Below are 18860 nucleotides of genomic sequence, written 5' to 3'. Positions count from 1 at the left end.
GTTTTTTTCTATGATTTTACGTTTAAATTTAAATCTTCTTCTAAGTCCTTTAAATTTAGCATTATTATTAATAAAGATTTTGAATTCAATGTTTAGTAATTAATTACTGTGATCCTTGATAAAAATAAGTAATCAATTAATTATAAATAATCATCTACTCCACTCATTCGTTTTCATTTTTTATATTTTTATAAACACCCTTTTATAAATTTGTTTAAAATATTTTTGTTATAGTTATTATCTATATTATTTTAATTTATCAAACATGTATTACATAGGTTATAACCTAATATAAAATATAAAAGTACATTTCATTCGGTAATTATTTATCAAGTAATATTTGTAACCCTTTTTAACTTGCATACTATTTTCTTTGTCTGATTTTGATATCGCCTGATCGTTTGCGTGCCGTCTAATTTTCTTTTTCGACTATTTATTTGTCAACAAGATTATTAACCCATATCAAACCATTACCATCCTACAATCCAAAAATCAATAAAAAAAAACACATAAACTATGTTTTCAGTCCTAAACACAAAAAACGAGAGGTCATGATATCCAACACCGCCAAAAGCCAAACAATGAATGGTTGACATTCGTTAACGTGTTGTCAAACGATGCCTTTCCATCTTTAGGTGTTCCAAGTGGCACTTATCGGTTAACAGGGAGACTTAGGTGTTGTTAGTTTTTTCTAAAAAACCACTTCAGACCACTTATTGTTGCGCCGCGCAGCAGACACACGGCACTTGGCCCTTCGCAGCTGTTTGTTTTTCAGAAGACTTCTGACTTAAAAATTGTTGCACGTGTGTTGCGTGGCGCAGTAGTAGACCAACTACTTCAAACCTCTTCACATCTTACTTTAACTTACTGCAGCAGTCTGCAGACATTAAAAAACAAACAGACTTTGTATTAAATGTTGCAGCGTTTGGTCCAGCTCGTCTGCCACAGAGGGTTGCAGAGGTGTTTCACAGACTTCGGACATTTTCGTTTCGAAAAAACAAACAACACCTTACCTTCTCAAGTGTTGTACATCACGAAAAAACTATTCTACGATCACCACACATTTCATTCTCTCTAAGTTTCTTCAACAAAATCAAAGACATGATAAAACCCCATCTCAAATTTCAAATCTTTACAACAAAAATAGAAAATAATTAATCGAATAAGATTTCGGATCAGAATGCAACAATGAGTGTGGATCGGGTTGGACTTTGTACTTGGGACACTCGATCTACACTTTGGATCCTCTTCAAAATTCCATATACGATGAAGAAGATGATGATATGTCAATGGTTTCAGATGCATCTTCAGGTCACCGCATGTTCAAGAACAAGAATGTGACAACAATGGCGTTAACGAAACAGGTTTTCAAAGACAGATACAAGATTTTCCTAGTATTCTTGATGACGCCACTACCTCTCCCTTCTTCGAGTTTTCCTAAGTAATCATTTTCTTTCCCTCTGTTTTTTATAAGGTTTACATTATGTGGTTACTGCTAAAATGAATTTTGACAGGTGGGAAATTGCACATCTTTAGTGGGAGAGGGTGATAGTGTTATTGTAGATTATTCAGAGGGTGAATCAAAATTCAAAGATCAATTCGCGTATGTCAACTCTTGTGTTTCTGGTACTCAGTTGCAGCAAAACCAGTTACGTAAACCATGAAAGATATGAAGTGTAATTATGCAGGATTCAATCTTTTTTAGTCTAAGAACACTTTGTGTACAGATTTTATTAGGGAAAGAGTCGATCGTTGCCAAATCATAGTTTGTTGCTTTGTAAAATTTTGAAGGAAAATTTATGCCTACCAAACTTTCTAAAATAATCTCTTTTAGAAAAATAGTTAACTTAGCAATTTTTTTAACGGCAAATAACTAGGCAAATAACTAATAACTATATATCTCCTATGCCTGGGATTAAACCAAGACCTCCTAGTTCGTAGTTAGATTAGAATCTCTCTGTTAGCCAAATGGGTTACTCCCAACTTGTAACTAAAAAAAAGACCTTTGATATCTAACAATGTCATTCATTAATGAAAGACGCGAAGATCATAGTCAAAATATGTTGTGGAGAAAAGCTTACTTATGAGCGGAAGGCAAAGTCGCAGGTCTGCCGCCCCCTAGCCTACCTACTCGTGTTCGTAGCTCGATCAGAGGTCAAGACTGTGGTCCGGCGGAAAAACAGAAGTTGTTCCCAGGGGCGGAACACAAACAACAGAACTAGGGGGCCGGAACCAAAACTTCAAACCAGAACAATATAAACAAGTTAAATTCAGTTCAAAGTCTTTCAATTCTAGATAAGCTCTAGTCCTAGGAGTATTTGAAACCAAAACAATATTGGCGATTTTTAGGAATTGTAAGAAAATTTTGCATGTTTTCTTTTAAAAATACAGTCAATAGTTGATTTTCTTTTTCATTTTAATTTATACTACATAACACAATTTACTAACGATTAAAAAATAACAGATAAACTTACAATTCACAAATTCACAACTGCATTTTAACAAATAACTAACTATTTTGATTTTATTAAACCTATTTTACAAAAACTATACTTATACTTTGATGACAATCAACAAATAGCAAAATTAATTTAAATTTAATAAAGAAATTAGCATACATTTAATTAACAAAATTATCATATAATATATATATATATATATATATATATATATATATATATATATATATATATATATATATATATATTAGTAATATGATTTTTTTAAGATTTTTCACTTTTTAACCTACATTGTAGGGTAAACTAATAATAGAGCAGACTTTTGTGACGATACTTCACCCCTAAATTGAATACACTAAATAATTAATAAAAACTTTGTTGCGGCTTTTAACTATACTAATTACATTTTCTTTTCAAAGTTCATCATATCATATTCTAGTGAGAGAAAAGAAAACAAAAGAACACGAGGTTAGAGAGAGAAACTTACAAGTACGACAATGAGAGTGTAGAAGCCGTCCGAGTGGAGAGCCGGAGAGCACGAAGATCGGCACAAGTCCATTGGAGAGGAAGCACTGGTCACGGAGGTTGTTGGTTGGAATAGCAATCGTTGAACGGTAGAGAGAGTTGAGGAGTGACGAAGACCGTACAAAGGTCAGTCAAGAGACAGAAACCGAATGTCGGAGGAATTAGAAGCAGGTTTCAGCTAAAGGCGAGATGGAGTGGTGAACACTCCGGCATCGGTGGTATTTTCCGGTGAGCAGTTTTTTACGGCAACACTGACGATAGGGTTTTGTGCTTTCTCAAACATTGTGTTGATAAATTGTATATTAGAAAAGTATTGTTTTTTTATAAAGTTTTAACTTCCTAATCAATTTTTATCCTAATTTTATTAGTTTTGATTTGATTTCTTCGGTGATTTTCTGTATCTTGGTTTGACTATTTGTTTAGTTTCCTTAGTTAACCGATAAAATAATTAAATAAGATTTATTTTTATGATTTTTTTGGAGTTAATTTGTTATCAAAATCTATTGATTGAAATACATATATACATGTATGTATAGCAAAACCTGGGGGCCAGGAGGGTAGTATAAAGTTCACTCTTAAGCTATCCAAAAACTACCTTTAAAATAATAAATCCACCGTATAAAGTTCACTTTTCAAAATGAAAGTCTAGACAACTAGTAGTCCATATTATCCCCCAAGGGTCGATAATTCAATATGATTCATATTCAAGTTAAATAAAATGTAACCAGATCGTCGAACATTCAATAAGAATTATTAGTATCGGCAACGCCAACTCACGTTTTTGTGACCTGGCGCCGGAAAACCTGGTTTTTGCATGTTATGTTTAACTAAACATACAATTTTTAACTAAACCTAAAATATTAGCATCCAACTGAAACTCCATTCAAAAAAAGAAAAAACAGTCCTTCCATGGTTAAGAAAAAAACCGAACATCATTCCAATATAGAGACTTCGACTATATACAACCATCAATACTTCTAAATACATAATCGGCATTATTACTAAGAAATAATAATAATAATAAGAGGTAACTGATTTATTATTATTGGGAGACAAAAACACAGACACGTGTGATCACTCTAGAAGCCTTTTGCTCTTGCACCAAGCAATGGCGACAACATATAAGAAGATACTGCCAGTTGTCCCACCACCAACTGTCCATAAAAATTTACGCATTCCAACTTCCTTTTCTGCGCCAGTGTCAGCGTTGAAAAGCTCAATATGAATATTCATTCCAAAAACTCCCGCCACCACCACAAATGCACCCACCACCAGCGTTGCTGTCGTCAACATCACACCCATTTGGAGAAGATGATTCTGTTTGTCATCCAGCATTATGTTGATATAGTCTTCCGTGTCATCCACATACTCCCTCAACTGTAATAATCCATAATTTAATATAACACCACTTACACCTGTTCTATACTTATTACTTAACAACAAAGAAAACCAAGTCACATACTGTGGATAGTTTATTGAGTGTGCCATCAATCTGAACAAAGTAAGCCTCCAAAAGCATTTCAAGTTCTTCAACATCAAGATGTTTGCTATGACCACTTCGTGTTGTACTGGTGCGGGTCCCACGGCTTTCTCTCCCAAGTGTATTGGCTCGATAAAGTTGTTCAGGCTGCTGATCGATTGATTCCTCACCAGGAACTCTGATATATTATTAACATATAACAATAGTTTTTAACAACATCAACCAAAATATATTTAAAAAAAAAAAGAGATAGAGAGACTCAAAAACCTGTCATCAATTTCTGTTTGAAGAATCTCTTCATCCACATCTTCATCGTTGACGAAAGTGGAAGAAGAAGCATCATCAAGCTGTTGCTCTAGCTTTTCGGTTAGATACATTTCAGCCATGTCTTCATCATCATCTAGTAAATGCTCTAATTCATCCCTGACCTGAATCAGTCAAATATTATCAAGTGATGCCATTTTGATTTGAAGTATGAAGTATGAAATATGAATCCAAAAACCTTTTGAACACGTCCTGTAATAGCAACCAATCGGCTTTTGATTTGGCGGACACGTTCCAGATTCAGAGTACTAATCTTTCCAGTCAACTTATCCAGTGCTGGATGTGCTTCTTGCTCCAATGTTCTTGCCTAGTTTAAGATATGAAAATGATTCAGAGTCAAGAAGAAGAAGAACTGAAGAAGAAGAGAAGAACTGAAGAAGGAGGAGAAGAAAAGGAGTCATAAAACCACCTCTCACCTCATTATCCAAGGAGCTGCAAGCTGCCTCTAGACATGCCTCAAGTGCAATGAACTCAAATGGAAGAAGTTTTGGTCCATCTCTCTTGTCAAAAGAATGTTTTCCATCGGGTTTAACCTCATGGCCTCTTTCTGGGATGCTTGATGATACTCTTGGTGGACTAACTTCTCTTGAACGTGGTTCTCCCAGATCATACAAATGTCTCCACTCAGTATCACCGTCTACCAATCCCTCCTAAACAGAGTTCCAGGAACATTAAGATTAGGTAAACTACAAATTGTAATACATAGATGAACACCTTGATGGAGGTGCAGATATAGAGATACTGACTGCAATTACATTGATACAGCCTATATCAGGAGTAAGCAAATGTTTTTTTCCGGTTAAATTTCCAGATCAAATCGACTAGTGTTCGTATTGACAATCAATTTGGTTTCACGTAGAAGAACAATTTTAGTGATTGCAATTGAATTAGGGCGTTATTCAGCCAATAGATTATTCGACACTCCATAAACATCACGCAATCACGGTTTTGATTCGGATAAGCTGAACTCAAACAACACTAAACGGAAATAAAGGGAGTTCAATTATTTAGAGATATCGATAAATTCAAACACGGGCAAATAATCTCTAAACGATGCTAGAGAAGAATTAAAGAGAACCTGAGAGGTAGCCTGATGATGACGCAAGATACGGCGTTGAAGTTCGTCAACGAAGGGAGTAACAGAAGGATCTTTAGAATTAAGCAACAGCACCTCCTGTGCCGTAATTATGGCCTTGATATGCTCCAGATTGATGACGATGGCTCGTTCTCTGCCAAGAACAGTAGAGGGATACGATAGGATCGGGTCCAGGATGCGGAGATCGCGCGCAGGTAGCCCCGTGCGGCGCATGATAGCGTGTTTGCCGGCTTCGATAATTTGAGCCTGACCGGATGAATCGAGGAGTAGCCATGGCCTGACTCCTGTGGCCTTTTTGCGGAGACCTGGTCCACCAACATTCAGCTGTGCGGCGGCAGTTCGTACGGAGTCGAAGATGTCTTCTTCCGGTGTGGCGGCGAATGCGACGGCTACCGGAGGATGAGCTATCCTCATGATGACACACTGATTTCAATAGACCCACTCAACTCACCCACTGTTGTTCCTCAATTTTAAGTTTTAACTAGGGTATGAAGTAGGAACTCGGATCCCAACTGCACTAGGAAACGATTCCCCGAACAAAAAGTTCGAACAACCTTTTGTGATAACCTTTTTAGTTTTTAGAAGGTAAATTGATTTTGTAAACTTTTATTTTAAGATTATTATTATTTTTTTCATTTAACGATAATCGATTGGTGACCTGGAAATAAAAGACAAAACAAAATAGAAATTCAAATCACACTAGTTTTGTTTATATATTTTTAAGATAAAATACTGAAAAATATAATTATTTATCTATCAATAGTTAAAAAAACAAAAAATAAATAAAAAAAAATCTTTACATTTGTTTATAATTTAGGGGTGAGCATTTGGACCGGTGGACCAGACCGGACCGAACCGTTTTTTGGACCCCCGGGCCGGTTCTCGGTTCTAAGATTTCTCTCCGGTCCGGTCCGGTTTTTACCGGGTTTAGAACCGGTTGGACATGATTAAAATTTTTGTGACGTTTTTTAAACACCTATAACTCATTTGTTTTAAGTCGGATTGACCTGCGGTTTTTTCCAACATTTAGTTTACAGTTTGTAGATAAATTTAGACTATAATTTTGTTTATTTTGGTATTATATTCACCACATTACAATCCTTCAAAGTAGAGCTATCAAAGCTGAAAAAATTCAGCTTTTCAGCAACATTTTGTAATTTGTGACATTTTTTAAACACCCATAACTCATTCGTTTTAAGTCGGATTGACCGGAGATTTTTTTCAACATTTAGTTTACAGTTTGTAGATGAGTTTAGACTATAATTTTGTTTATTTTGGTATTATATTCACTGAGTTACAATCCTTCAAAATAGAGCTATCAAAGCTGAAAAAATTCAGCTTTTCAGCAAGATTTTGTAATTCGTGACGTTTTTTAAACACTCATAACTCATTCGTTTTAAGTCGGATTGACCTCTGGTTTTTTCCAACATTTATTTTATAGTTTGTAGATGAATTTAGACTATAATTTTGTTTATTTTGGTATTATATTCACTGAGTTACAATCCTTCAAAGTAGAGCTATCAAAGCTGAAATATTTCAGCTTTTTAGTATTATTTTATACTATAATTCCGAGTCCGCGTTTAGCACATGTGGTAGAGTTGTAAGTGAGTATCAGACTAGTTTATCGACATTGATAGTTGAAGCTTTGTTATGCACCCAAGATTGGGTGATAAAATCTACAAATCTGATAGTTGACAACGTTGATGACATCTTGAACGATAATGATATAGCTTTGGGTAAAAAAATTACAATCTTTATTCTTTTTTATACAATTATTACTTTTTATTAAATACTAACAACATTTTCATTTGTGTTTATGTAGAGATTGCACAATGGAAGATTAGATTATGAGTTTATGAAGTTTATTAGTTTGATTGATTTTAAAGTTTAAACTATGATTTTTGTTGTTACGGTAATACTTTTGTATGTTTGTCTTAAAATTGTTTAACTTTTGTTAGTGAACTTGATTTATATGTTAGTTGTTTTTATTTGGAAAATTAATTTTTGCAAATTGCAAGTTATAATATTATACATCAATGTAGATTAGTTAGGCATGAAACGGAAACGTATTAATTTTGCAAGTTATAATATTATACATCAATGTAGATTACTTATTATACTCTATGCAATTAAAGTTGCACCGGTCCAAACGGGTCTAAAAACCGGAAAACCCGGACTTGGACCCGGACATAGACACGGACACGAACACAACTCATCCAGTCCGGTCCGTGGTCCACAAAATTCTCCATAACCGGTCCGGTCCAAGAGTCGGTCCGGTCCAAATGCTCACCCCTAGTTTATATACAGAAAAACATTAGTTACGTTTAAGATTTACTCAGATATACATTTTTATTAAAAGTTAGTGGTTGTTTTGTGACATGACGTTTATCTACTTTGTTTTTAGATTGATATTGAAAAAAAAAAAAAAAAAAAAAACGATGTAAGTTTTTTTTTTTTTTGAGTAAATGATCGTTCACTAAATGAGAAATATATCATTTACCTTAGAAAATAGACAACATCACTTATTTTTGTTTTCATACTAATCAAAAATAAATAAATAAATAAATATATATATATATATATATATATATATATATATATATATATGTCATGCCATAAATATGTTAGAAATTTGGGTTATAAAAAGACTTCAAATTCTGAGAATTGTGGTGTCACTTTCAGATTAAAGTATTTGGGTGTTACTCTCAATCTTTAATCGGATAAGACTCAAAAATTGAGAGCGAGAACAGAAAATCTAGTTGTTATGAATTTCGTGTGTACCATCAAATGAAGACCAAGATTAGTTAAGTACATTTTCCATCATAAAACTGTCACCAGACAGCTGTATGTCTGAAAACTGTCACAAAAAACAGTTTGATGTCCGAAAATTGTTACTAATTCAGGTTCTTTCTATAAGGGTCAAAACAAAGTCAAAAAATTAGGTTATTTCAAAAAAATTAGATTTCTAATGCATTTTTTATATAGCAAAATAACTCATATAAAAAATTTCGCGCCGACCTGGCATCTCGACCCTAGCCAGGGGCTCTGCCTCTTGTGAAAGATCTTATATGTCCAAGAGTAATTATAGAATGATATTGCTAATAATATATGATCATATGGGGTCACACCATATAGCAAGTTACCATCAATTGATTATATATTAGTATAATTTAATTATTAATAAATATATCAACACTTGTATTTAATTAGAAAATTATTATTTCATGGAAATAATATTTTACTACTTGTGAATTTATTATTTATGAAAATAATATTTATTGAAAAAATAACAAATTATAAAATATATCAAAAAGTATGATTATTTATAAGTTATATTTATATATCTTAATAAACTAGTTCAATTTATATAAAAGGTAATTTTATATAACATAAGATATTTATATATTCATATTTATATCTTAATAAGCTAGTTACAATTTATATAAAATGCAGTTTATATAAAATAAGATATTTAATATATGACTAGTTATATATATATATATATATATATATATATATATATATTGTAACGTCAGTAGATCCGAGCTAGTCAATTTAGAGGCAATAAGTGTCGTAGGAAAAGATTATTTAGAATAAATAATCTTAACCAAGTTGTAGAATATGTCTAAAGGTTTCCATACATATAACGAACGCCGAAATCCGAGTTGTAACGAAGAAGTTATGGCGCGTCGAAGTTTTACGGCAAAACCGGCACGGCACCAGGAGACGTAAATAGTGAATTTATGATAGAGAACTTTTTAGCCTTAGTAATCTAAACAGAAGTTGTAGTATACGTTAAACCAAGAGCACCCATAAAAAGAACGCCCAAATCTGACTTCGTATGAGGAAATTATGAATTTTCTAAGATTTGGCATAGCAGTGCACGCCCCGAAACTCGAATTTTAGTTCAAACGGTTTTTGGCCTACGCGACCTAAATGGGAATTGAATATCTCATTAATAGAAACTCAACGGTAAAAATACAGACGAAAATGGAGTCCATATGAAGGAATTATAAATTTTTCACGGCCACTTAACAGTATAATCTCCTCCTACTGTTAAATTTAAGATCGGTCGAGAATTAGCCGACGGAGTCTAAATGAAATTTGTAGATCTTATTTTTTACCTGAGCATGGATATAAAGAACGTCAAAACGGAGCTCGTATGAGAAAGTTATGAATTTTTTAAAATCGGCTAATTTCCACCCTGTGTGCGATGTCATGTGTTAGCACCAGGCTTTGCCTTGGAGCCTAAGCAAGCTCACGAGGTGAACACTAAAAACTCACGAGGTGAGTGACCCCAATTCAGCCTATAAATAGGTTGCGAAGGCAGCCTCTTTTCTTTATAAATTCACCACAACTTTCTCTCTCTAAACTCTCTCTCTCTCTCTCTCTAAGCCCCCAAACCCCCTAAAGCCTAGGGTAACTCCCTAGCACGAGGCGGAAGCCCCGAAGCGCCCGACGGCTCCGAGAAGAAGAGCCTTTCGGCTCCAAAACGCTGCTCCAGCAAAGCCCGGTTTTGAGAAAAACCCGTTGTAAGTGAGTTATGTCTACCCTATCTTTAGTATAGCTTATGTTCCAATATAGTAATGTTATTAGGACCTTATAAGGAGTATTTGGGCTATTATTATGGGTTATATAATTATTGTTTAACGCTTATATAATAGTAATAATAGCTAGACTATTAATTAGTCTCGTCAAACGTTAGACTAAACTCTAGTGGTAATGATACTAGGTTTCGTCAAGGGATAATTGTTTTAAGAGTAACGAAGTGTTGTCCGAGTGCCGACTCACCACCTTTTCAAGTGAGTGCATAGTTACTTTCATCTTATGCATAGATATGAAGTATTTTATATAAATTACGTGCTATGTGTGCATATTATCTGAGTGCTTGTTGTCTATGCTGGATGAACGATTTTATACATGTTTTAAATGATTTAAACTGTATATATGTATTTTATATCTACGATAATATGTTGGGTAAAACATGGGTAGATGTAATAGATGGAATATGAGTTGGATGATGAGTTGAGAGGTGTTATAGACCACGAGGTAAGGGTGAGAGGTGGACGATGTGAGAAGCCTTTCCCAAATGATGGCTCCGTCATCTAGCAGAGTATGGATGACAACCACGGACTATTCTAGACAGTCCAGTGAAACACTAGTAGGCTCGCAACCTATAGGTGTTGTGAATGATGTGTTCACCCGGTGTACTCTAAACCCTGGCGCTCATGCAAACTTGGTGCCTAAACCCTGGCGATCATGCAAACTTGGTGCCTAAACCCTGGCGATCATGCATACTTGATGCCTAAACCTTGGCGATCATGTAGACTTGATGCCTAAACCCTGGCGATCATGCAGACTTGATGCCTGAACCCTGGTGATCATGCAGACTTGATGCCTAAACCCTGGCGACTATGCAGACTTAGTGTCCGTTGTGTAAATCGTGGCAATGATGGACTTCGTGTCGATTCCTTAGGATAATCCTTAGGAATGAATGAATGAGGAATAGCTGATTCTTAGGGTAGATCCTTAAGAGTAAAGAAGATAATGGGGATGGGAAATTGGGTTGATTGTTTGTTGTTTAAACATAATAATGATATTATTGTGGGTTGAAACCCTATGTCCTCACCAGTAAGTTCTGTTTATGCTTACGTTTCTGTATTGACGATGACATCCCAATGTTTTGAAACTGAATAAAAATACATTTCCTCGGAAATGCTTTGATAACCTATTTATCATGTTTTCTGGGAACAAATTCCGCAACATTTTTATTAAAAAAGGTACTCTGATTTTTATAAAGCGTAAACAAAATCGGTCTTTTTTTTCCATGAAAATACGGATGTCACACACACACACATATATATATATATATATATATGTGTGTGTGTGTGTGTTGGGAATTCTTTATAAAAAAGATTGAATTTTTATAAAGATAACATGTATGTATATATAAACTAGCCATGAGACAACTTTTGTCTTCTTTGTGACATGCTTTTCTCGAAAATATGAGAGGAGACCAAGCATGGTCTTCTTTTGAATTGTTTAATGGTGCATGTCATGCTTGGAATAGTGTTGTCCCATGCTTTTACTTTTGTGTACCCTTTTGTTTTATGGTCTCTCTTTGCTTTTTGGCCATTATATAAGGGAGGGCATGTAAGGTTGGATTAAAAGTTCTTGCAAGCCTCATTTGGTTCTTCTTTGGAGCCAAAATCTGAGAGCACATTGCTCTCTATGGGGCTGCCAAATTTTGAGTTTCATACGCTCTCATTCTCCTCCATTCTCTTGCTTTTTGATGTTAGACAAAGTCCCTTTGTTATTTCACCTTTGAACATATATTTGGTATATATTTCAAAGGCGTATAAACAACAAATTACAAGTGAATACTAGTATGTTTTGATGGTTCTACTCTTGCTTGGTGGATACTTCTAGAGAACTCTTGTTTTAGAGTTTCATGCCACACTTCATCAACTTCCAACCTCCCATGAGTTAAACCAATCATCCATGGGTTAAACTCTAATCAACCAAGTATGAGTCTAGCCAAACATGGACAAAATAAAAGAAATGCAAGATGGTTTAGAGGTGCCAAACATTGTTCAATTTGCAAGATGAAAAGAAATTACACCAATCTTCTAAATTTTCAATTTCTTCCAAAGCCTTCTTGAGAGCAAAATGAGTTGTTCTTGTGAGTGTTGATAATGAACTCCATTCAAAATATCTAGTAAATAGGGGCTCATTTCCGAATCTAAAAGCTGGCCAAAAGTAATCCACCAACTTTCCCAAAGTAGAGACTAAAGCCAAAAATCTGGATCTTCACAGCACGATCACGCGGACCATTTGTGGATCCACGTAGACCGCATGGGTATCGCTGAATGTGTGCCTTGGCCCATTTAATTAATTAAACCAGCCCAACTTTTTTTTTCTAACATCTTAACCAATTTGCACAATTTCTTAGAAGCCCAATTATGTTTTTTTTTTCAAATCCTTCAAAGGTGATCCAATGCTCCTTTAATCTTCCTTAGCTCGAGTTCTCAATGCTTCGTCTAAAAATTAAATCAAACGTGCTTTGTGTTTATATTGACACCGAGCCCAATTGCACCCCTTCAAGTTCACGAACAAATTGCAAGCCTCCAATAATCTTGCACTCCTTCCATACCTCCAATGACAAATAGCCTTTGGTAAATCATGCAAATAAGCTCAAACAACTGGAAAGCACCCGGTAAAGGAGAAAAATAACAAAAGAGAAAATTTGCATGAAGATTAACTAAAATGAGATGGTTTTAACTAAAAATAAACTATGAAACGAAGTAATAAAATGAAACTATCAAATCACCCTAAGCTTGAACCTTACTTGTCCTCAAGTAAGACAAGACTAAAATGAACTTGGGATGAACTATCTTAAAAAGTAAAAAGAATGAACATCTTAGGCAGAAATTCACGACACACCCTTAAAATAAAAACATATAATCCATTTTTAGAGATAAAAATCGTTTTAAGGGACGAGCCTTTGTTACCTTTCTAGCAAGGGATACATGTTGATCAATATGCAAAATAAGCATGCATACTTCACTATTATGGTTTATGTGGCATTGTTTCGCGGTCCGATCTAGCCCACAATCCATAAGAAAGCGTCCCTCGGTTAGAATGTTCCTCACTCCTCACAACTTCAACCCCACGCTAAGAAATAAAACCTAGAAGAAGATAACTCAGGCCAAAAATGGCAAGGAATGAACTATGTACAAAGGTTGGCAAACTACAATCATCTAGAAGAATAAGTGCTTCCACCAAAATTAGATCCATGTAGAGCGAAGAATCGAGCAAGTGATGACTAAAGGGCGTCATTGTAGTTGCCAACAAAAGACGAAATCTAACTAGAAAAATATCAAACTAGAAACAAATTACATGAACTAAAACCCAAAAGGGCTAAACATCTACAAAAGAAAACAAATGGATGCAACTCTGTGGCCCGACCTTTTCTTTTTATTTTTTTCTTTTTTTTTTTTTGGACAACAAAACCCCAAAGACACAATTACAAATACAAATACTTCAACTACTAAAAAAACACAATGAAGGAAACACTAAAAATATTTAACTAAATTCGCATTTTATGATTGCGATAATATCCGACTTTTAAAAACAATAACGTTCAAACTTCACAAAAGATCAAAACTTGACTTCTCCGGACAAATTAAACACATATGAAACTTCACATACATATACTAAATACTAGACTTCTACTAATTTTATTTATTTATTTATTCGAAAATTAGTGCAAAATTTTTCGAACGACATTTTAAAACAACTTGGTTTTGATTTACGAAACACAAAACAAAACTTGAGAAAAGGGGTAGTTGTCTCTCTTTTTTTTTGCTCACTTTTTTGGTTTACCACATGAGCTTTACAAATATAGCCTAAAAATAAAAATACAAAACATAAATATATACAAACTATAAGTGGAATCTAAATCTAACCCAAACAAGAGGCCAAACGAGCACAACTACACGAAGGCTAATTCGAGATCAAGTGGGAAAAATATGTCTAAATCATAAAGTGATGAAATATGATGTGTAATGTAGCAGTTAGATACTAAATATCTCAAACTAGCAAAATCTAGTTTTTATTCCTTTCATTGGGGTTTGATTGTGGCTTGTTAGGAACATGCAAGTGAGGAACTAGTCGGCACGAGGCTAAGTTGTCCCCTACTTATGAAACCCTTGTCATGATTCGGTTCATATGCATAACTACTTGCACTCTCTCCTCACGTATATATAAAAACGCAACAACTGAAAGTCCCTAAGAGCGATTCTTATTTGTTATGCGAGTTTCCAAAAGAATTGTATTTAAGGTGTGTCGAGTCTTTCAAGTAAAGATGTTCGGAAATGAGAATAAAGAGATAACAAACAATGCATGAATGCTAATGCCCTAAGCTAAATGCCATGCAAAAGTAAAAAGTGAAAAAGAAGAAAATAAAACATTTTTGGAGTTTTATAAAGTAAAAAAAATAAATGCAAATTAAGGCTAAAATGTTATGCAACCTAGGTTAAAATGCATGAAAAAGCAAAAAAGAAAAGGAAATACCCCATCCCAAGCTTAAAAATAAGCATTGTCCTCAATGCTTGGGGCGAAGCGAAAGTACCTAAACCGGGGGATCGGGAGGAGGATATGGGTATTAGGGGGTAACGGTAAGGTGGAGGCGGATAAGGGTGAGTGGAGGGAGGGTATGGATATGGAGGAGGAAGTGGTACATTCTCAAAGTGGTTTTACGATTGGTGCATCTATTGTGACATGATTTGGTTGGAGACACAAAGGGCCTCGAACCGTTCGACAAAATTGGGGGCAGCGGGTAATATCCGGGAGGTACCTGTGGCTGGGCTTGTTGTGGACCATGGGTGGTCTCATCGTCGGAATCGTCATCCATATGCATCTCGTCATCGTCTTGAGCCTGGAATGCGCCCTCATTGAATTGTTGAGTGATGGTCCTCGTGAGTCTCCACTGGGTGCGATCGTGGAAAGTGAAGTTGGAGATTTGAGGGTCGGGAAGAGTAAGATATCTGACTCCTTGAGGATAATACCATGTAAACCTATTTTTTGATGCTACGACGGATGTGGTGCATGTTTGTTAGGACACGGTCATCCAGATTAATTTTGTTGTCTACGGGCATGTAGTCGTCCGGGAGCTCAATGTCAAGGTCGCGGGATAAAAGGGTGACAAATCCTCCAATGCAAATATCACTGGTTGTTTTGGTTTTCATGAGTGCGCATATGTAGGAAAAGAACGAGGCAAAACTTGGGATCGGTGGGTTTTCACGTCGTGTCATGCACCAAAGGAAGAATAGCTTAATTTTTGTGACTTGGCCGACTTCTTTGCGGGCAAAAACAGTGCACACAAAGATACGATGGGTAATGCGAGGCACATGTGAATGATAGAAGTGGCTTAATCGCGACCTGCACAAGAAAAGATTCCACCAGTAATTTCCATCCAAAAAGTCTCGTGGTTGAACTCTACAGGCAGTGAGTCAAAAGCCATGAATGTGTTTGAGGAAGGTAAGCCCAAGATCTCATTTACCCTTGCAAAATCGATGTACATCGGCTCCCCCATAAGTTAGGATGCAACTTTTTTCCTCTCGTTGTCTAACTCGCAGTCGGTAAGGAACTCTCTAGTAGGGAGCTCGTAAGTATGTGCCATGATATTGAGAAGGTTTTCCCACCCGATGTAACGGAACAATTGAGTGACCCCCTCAAGTACCCCTAATGAAATGAGTGTGGGCCTGCACACAAATTTGGTTGAAGCAACTTCCTAGGCAAACTTTTTTAATAGTTTCCAGTCGCCTTTGAGACTCGGAACCTTGGAATGTTTGGTTCCTCATTTTGAGCTCTAGCGGGGGCTTTGTCTCGGGCAGCAGTCGAGCGCTTTCTTGACGTGGACATGACCAACCTGAAAGTAAATTAACAACCACACGGACCAACAATCCCAACAGATAATATTTAAATTCAAATCACCAATCGACTCCCAATTGACTTCTAAAAAAAGGTTCAACAATCAATACAAGAAATATTTCCTAGACTCATTTGATGCAATATCATATAAATTGTTGTTCTAAAACATGCATATTGGTCAATTAAAGTCAAAGAAAGAATGTACCTGTTGGTGACCACCACTTTTGAAACTCAAAAATTTGCACGCGAAAAATCAGGATTTGAAAATCTTGCAACACTCCACCCCAAGCTTGAAGCTTTGCTCAATACCCCATGAGAAGTAAGTTACCGCGAAAACCCTAGAAATTCGGCAACAGCTTGGGATTTCGACGAGCTTTGAGGAATATTTTTCATGCGGTTTGTAGTCTTGACCAAAAGGAACACGATGGTGGCGTCGGAATTGCGAGAGGTGGCCAGAGTTGGCCGGAAAGTGGCGAGATGGTGGTGGTGGCGCCCGGAATTTCGGTAAAAGATTGAAGGAAATTTTGAGTGGGGTTTGTAGAGCTTGAAAAATGGGAGAGACTAGTGGTGGTTTCACGTAATTTCGACCGACAGTTTGATGGGAATCAAGTTTTGTTGTTGGAGGTGGGAGGTGTTTTAATGGAGTTTGGAGGGAAAAGAAGAAGAAGAATGGGGAAGAAGGGTCGGCTGGCAGGATAGGGGTTAAAATCACGGTCAAATATGGTTAACGGTCGGGTCAATAGAAGTCAACACCTCACGCGGACGTTTTCCGGAGTACACGTGGTCCGCGTGAGGTGCACTGAAACGATCCTTAATTCGAAACTTCACGCGGTCAGTTATGCCGAGTATACGCAGTCTGTTTATAGGCCACGCGGATAGGAACTCGACCACATGCGGTCCGCGTAAATTGCTATGTAAGGGCTCATTTTGCAAAGATGACGCAGTCGATTTTGGGGACCATACGCGGTCCGTTATTGTCCCACGCGGTCAAGGCTTAGACCACACATGATCCGCATGAGTTCTTCTGTAAGGATTCTTAATTGCAAGGATGACGCGGACCTCCTGGACGGGTACACTCGGACCATTTGCGGCTCACGCCCACTTGTGAACCCGTGACAAATCTCAAATCTTCGTGCTTGACCAAAACGAACATCGGGGGCTTATCAACACTCTTTCATTGCAAAAAGAAAGAAGAAATATAAAATGCAAAACGGATTTATCTAAAACATTTATTCGGAAATAGAAAAAATGAAAACACAATGTTTTCCAAAAATGCACTTCTGTAACGTCTTTGGAAAGACGTCCTTCCCTCTCAATTCTAGTATATCGGGGCATCCAATTGGATGACATCTAAGACATTTTCATTAAAACCTTCATAGAAAGCTTTCAAATGATACCCATTTACTTTGAAGATTTGCCTCGTTTCTTCACTTTGGATCTCAACCGCTCCGTGCTCAAAGACTTTTAGCACAACAAATGGATCTATCCATTTTGACCTCAATTTTCTGGGAAATAACTTCAAACGAGAATGGTAAAGTAAGACTCTGTGTCCCGGCTTAAAATGTTTTCGGGTGATGGACTTGTCATGGAACGTCTTGGGTTTCTCTTTGTATATTCTTGTATTCTCATAAGAGTCATTCTTCAATTTCTCTAACTCTTGAAGTTGAAGTTTCCTATGTCTTCCCGCTTCATCAATGATAAAGTTGCATTGCTTGTCCGCCTAAAATGCGCGGTGCTCCAATTCTACGGGAAGATGACATGGTTTTCCAAAGACCAACATAAATGGAGACATGCCTATCGGGGTTTTATAAGCAGTCCGGTAGGCCCACAAGGCATCATCAAGCCTTAAAATCCAAACCTTTCTTATTGGGTTGACCGTCTTCTCAAGGATAGACTTCACTTCTCGATTCAAAACCTCTGCTTGACTGTTTGTTTGAGGGTGGTGCGCGGTAGAGACATGGTGGGACACGTTATACTTCCTTAATTAAACCTCCATCATCTTGTTACAAAAATGCATCCCTTGATCACTAATCAAAGCCCTAGGCACACCAAATCTCACAAAGATATTAGATTTTAAAAACTCGATAACCGTTTTGGCATCATCCGAGCTTGTCGCTTTGGCTTCAACCCATTTAGAGACATAGTCGACTGCGAACAAAATGTAAACGTTGCCAAATGAGACGGGAAATGGGCCCATAAAATCAATCCCCCATATGTCAAAAACTTTACAAACAAGGATTGGATTTTGTGGCATTTGGTTTTGATGTGAAATGTTCCCCGTCCTTTGGCATTGTTCACAACTTTTACAAAACAAATAACAATTGTGTGACATGGTTGGCCAAAATAGTCGACACTCAAGAACCTTTCTTAAAGTTTAATTAGGTCCGAAGTGTCCCCCACAAGCAAATTCATGACAAAATTGTGGAACGGATTGATGCTCTTGTTGGGATACACATCACCTAATAATTTGATCGGGACAATGTTGATGGGTTTGAGCACTATAACAATCATATGGTGCATATACAACCCTAAATGCCTTGGA

General features: G+C 36.3%; 1 protein-coding gene across 1 annotated transcript; it reads right to left on the bottom strand.

The window, feature by feature from the left end:
• Window positions 1–3866: 3866 nt before the first annotated feature.
• On the bottom strand, window positions 3867–6433 carry LOC145053994 (magnesium transporter MRS2-3-like). The gene is made up of 6 exons (XM_079002128.1): window positions 5867–6433; window positions 5205–5438; window positions 4967–5095; window positions 4732–4892; window positions 4447–4642; window positions 3867–4361 (listed from the first exon to the last, which is right to left on the bottom strand). The coding sequence occupies exons 1-6, from the start codon at window positions 6296–6298 to the stop codon at window positions 4059–4061; spliced, it is 1455 nt and encodes a 484-aa protein (XP_078858254.1). The 5' UTR covers window positions 6299–6433; the 3' UTR covers window positions 3867–4058.
• Window positions 6434–18860: the final 12427 nt, after the last annotated feature.

This window comes from Lactuca serriola, chromosome 5, assembly GCF_051521515.1.
Source record: "Lactuca serriola cultivar US96UC23 chromosome 5, Lser_US96UC23_V15, whole genome shotgun sequence".
In the NCBI taxonomy this organism is placed as follows: Eukaryota; Viridiplantae; Streptophyta; class Magnoliopsida; order Asterales; family Asteraceae; genus Lactuca; species Lactuca serriola.
Note: the sequence above shows the minus strand (reverse complement) of the source record. Positions and strands in the feature narration are given on the sequence as shown.

What these genes read in the sequence shown, in the direction of transcription:
- LOC145053994 (XM_079002128.1), bottom strand. Translation starts at nt 6,298, where the DNA reads ATGAGGATAGCTCATCCTCCGGTAGCCGTCGCATTCGCCGCCACACCG. An exon ending in GCAGCTCCTTGGATAATGAG is followed by an intron (nt 5,096 to 5,204) that starts GTGAGAGGTGGT and finishes ATCTTAAACTAG; the next exon opens with GCAAGAACATTGGAGCAAGA. An exon ending in CAAACAGAAATTGATGACAG is followed by an intron (nt 4,643 to 4,731) that starts GTTTTTGAGTCT and finishes ATAATATATCAG; the next exon opens with AGTTCCTGGTGAGGAATCAA.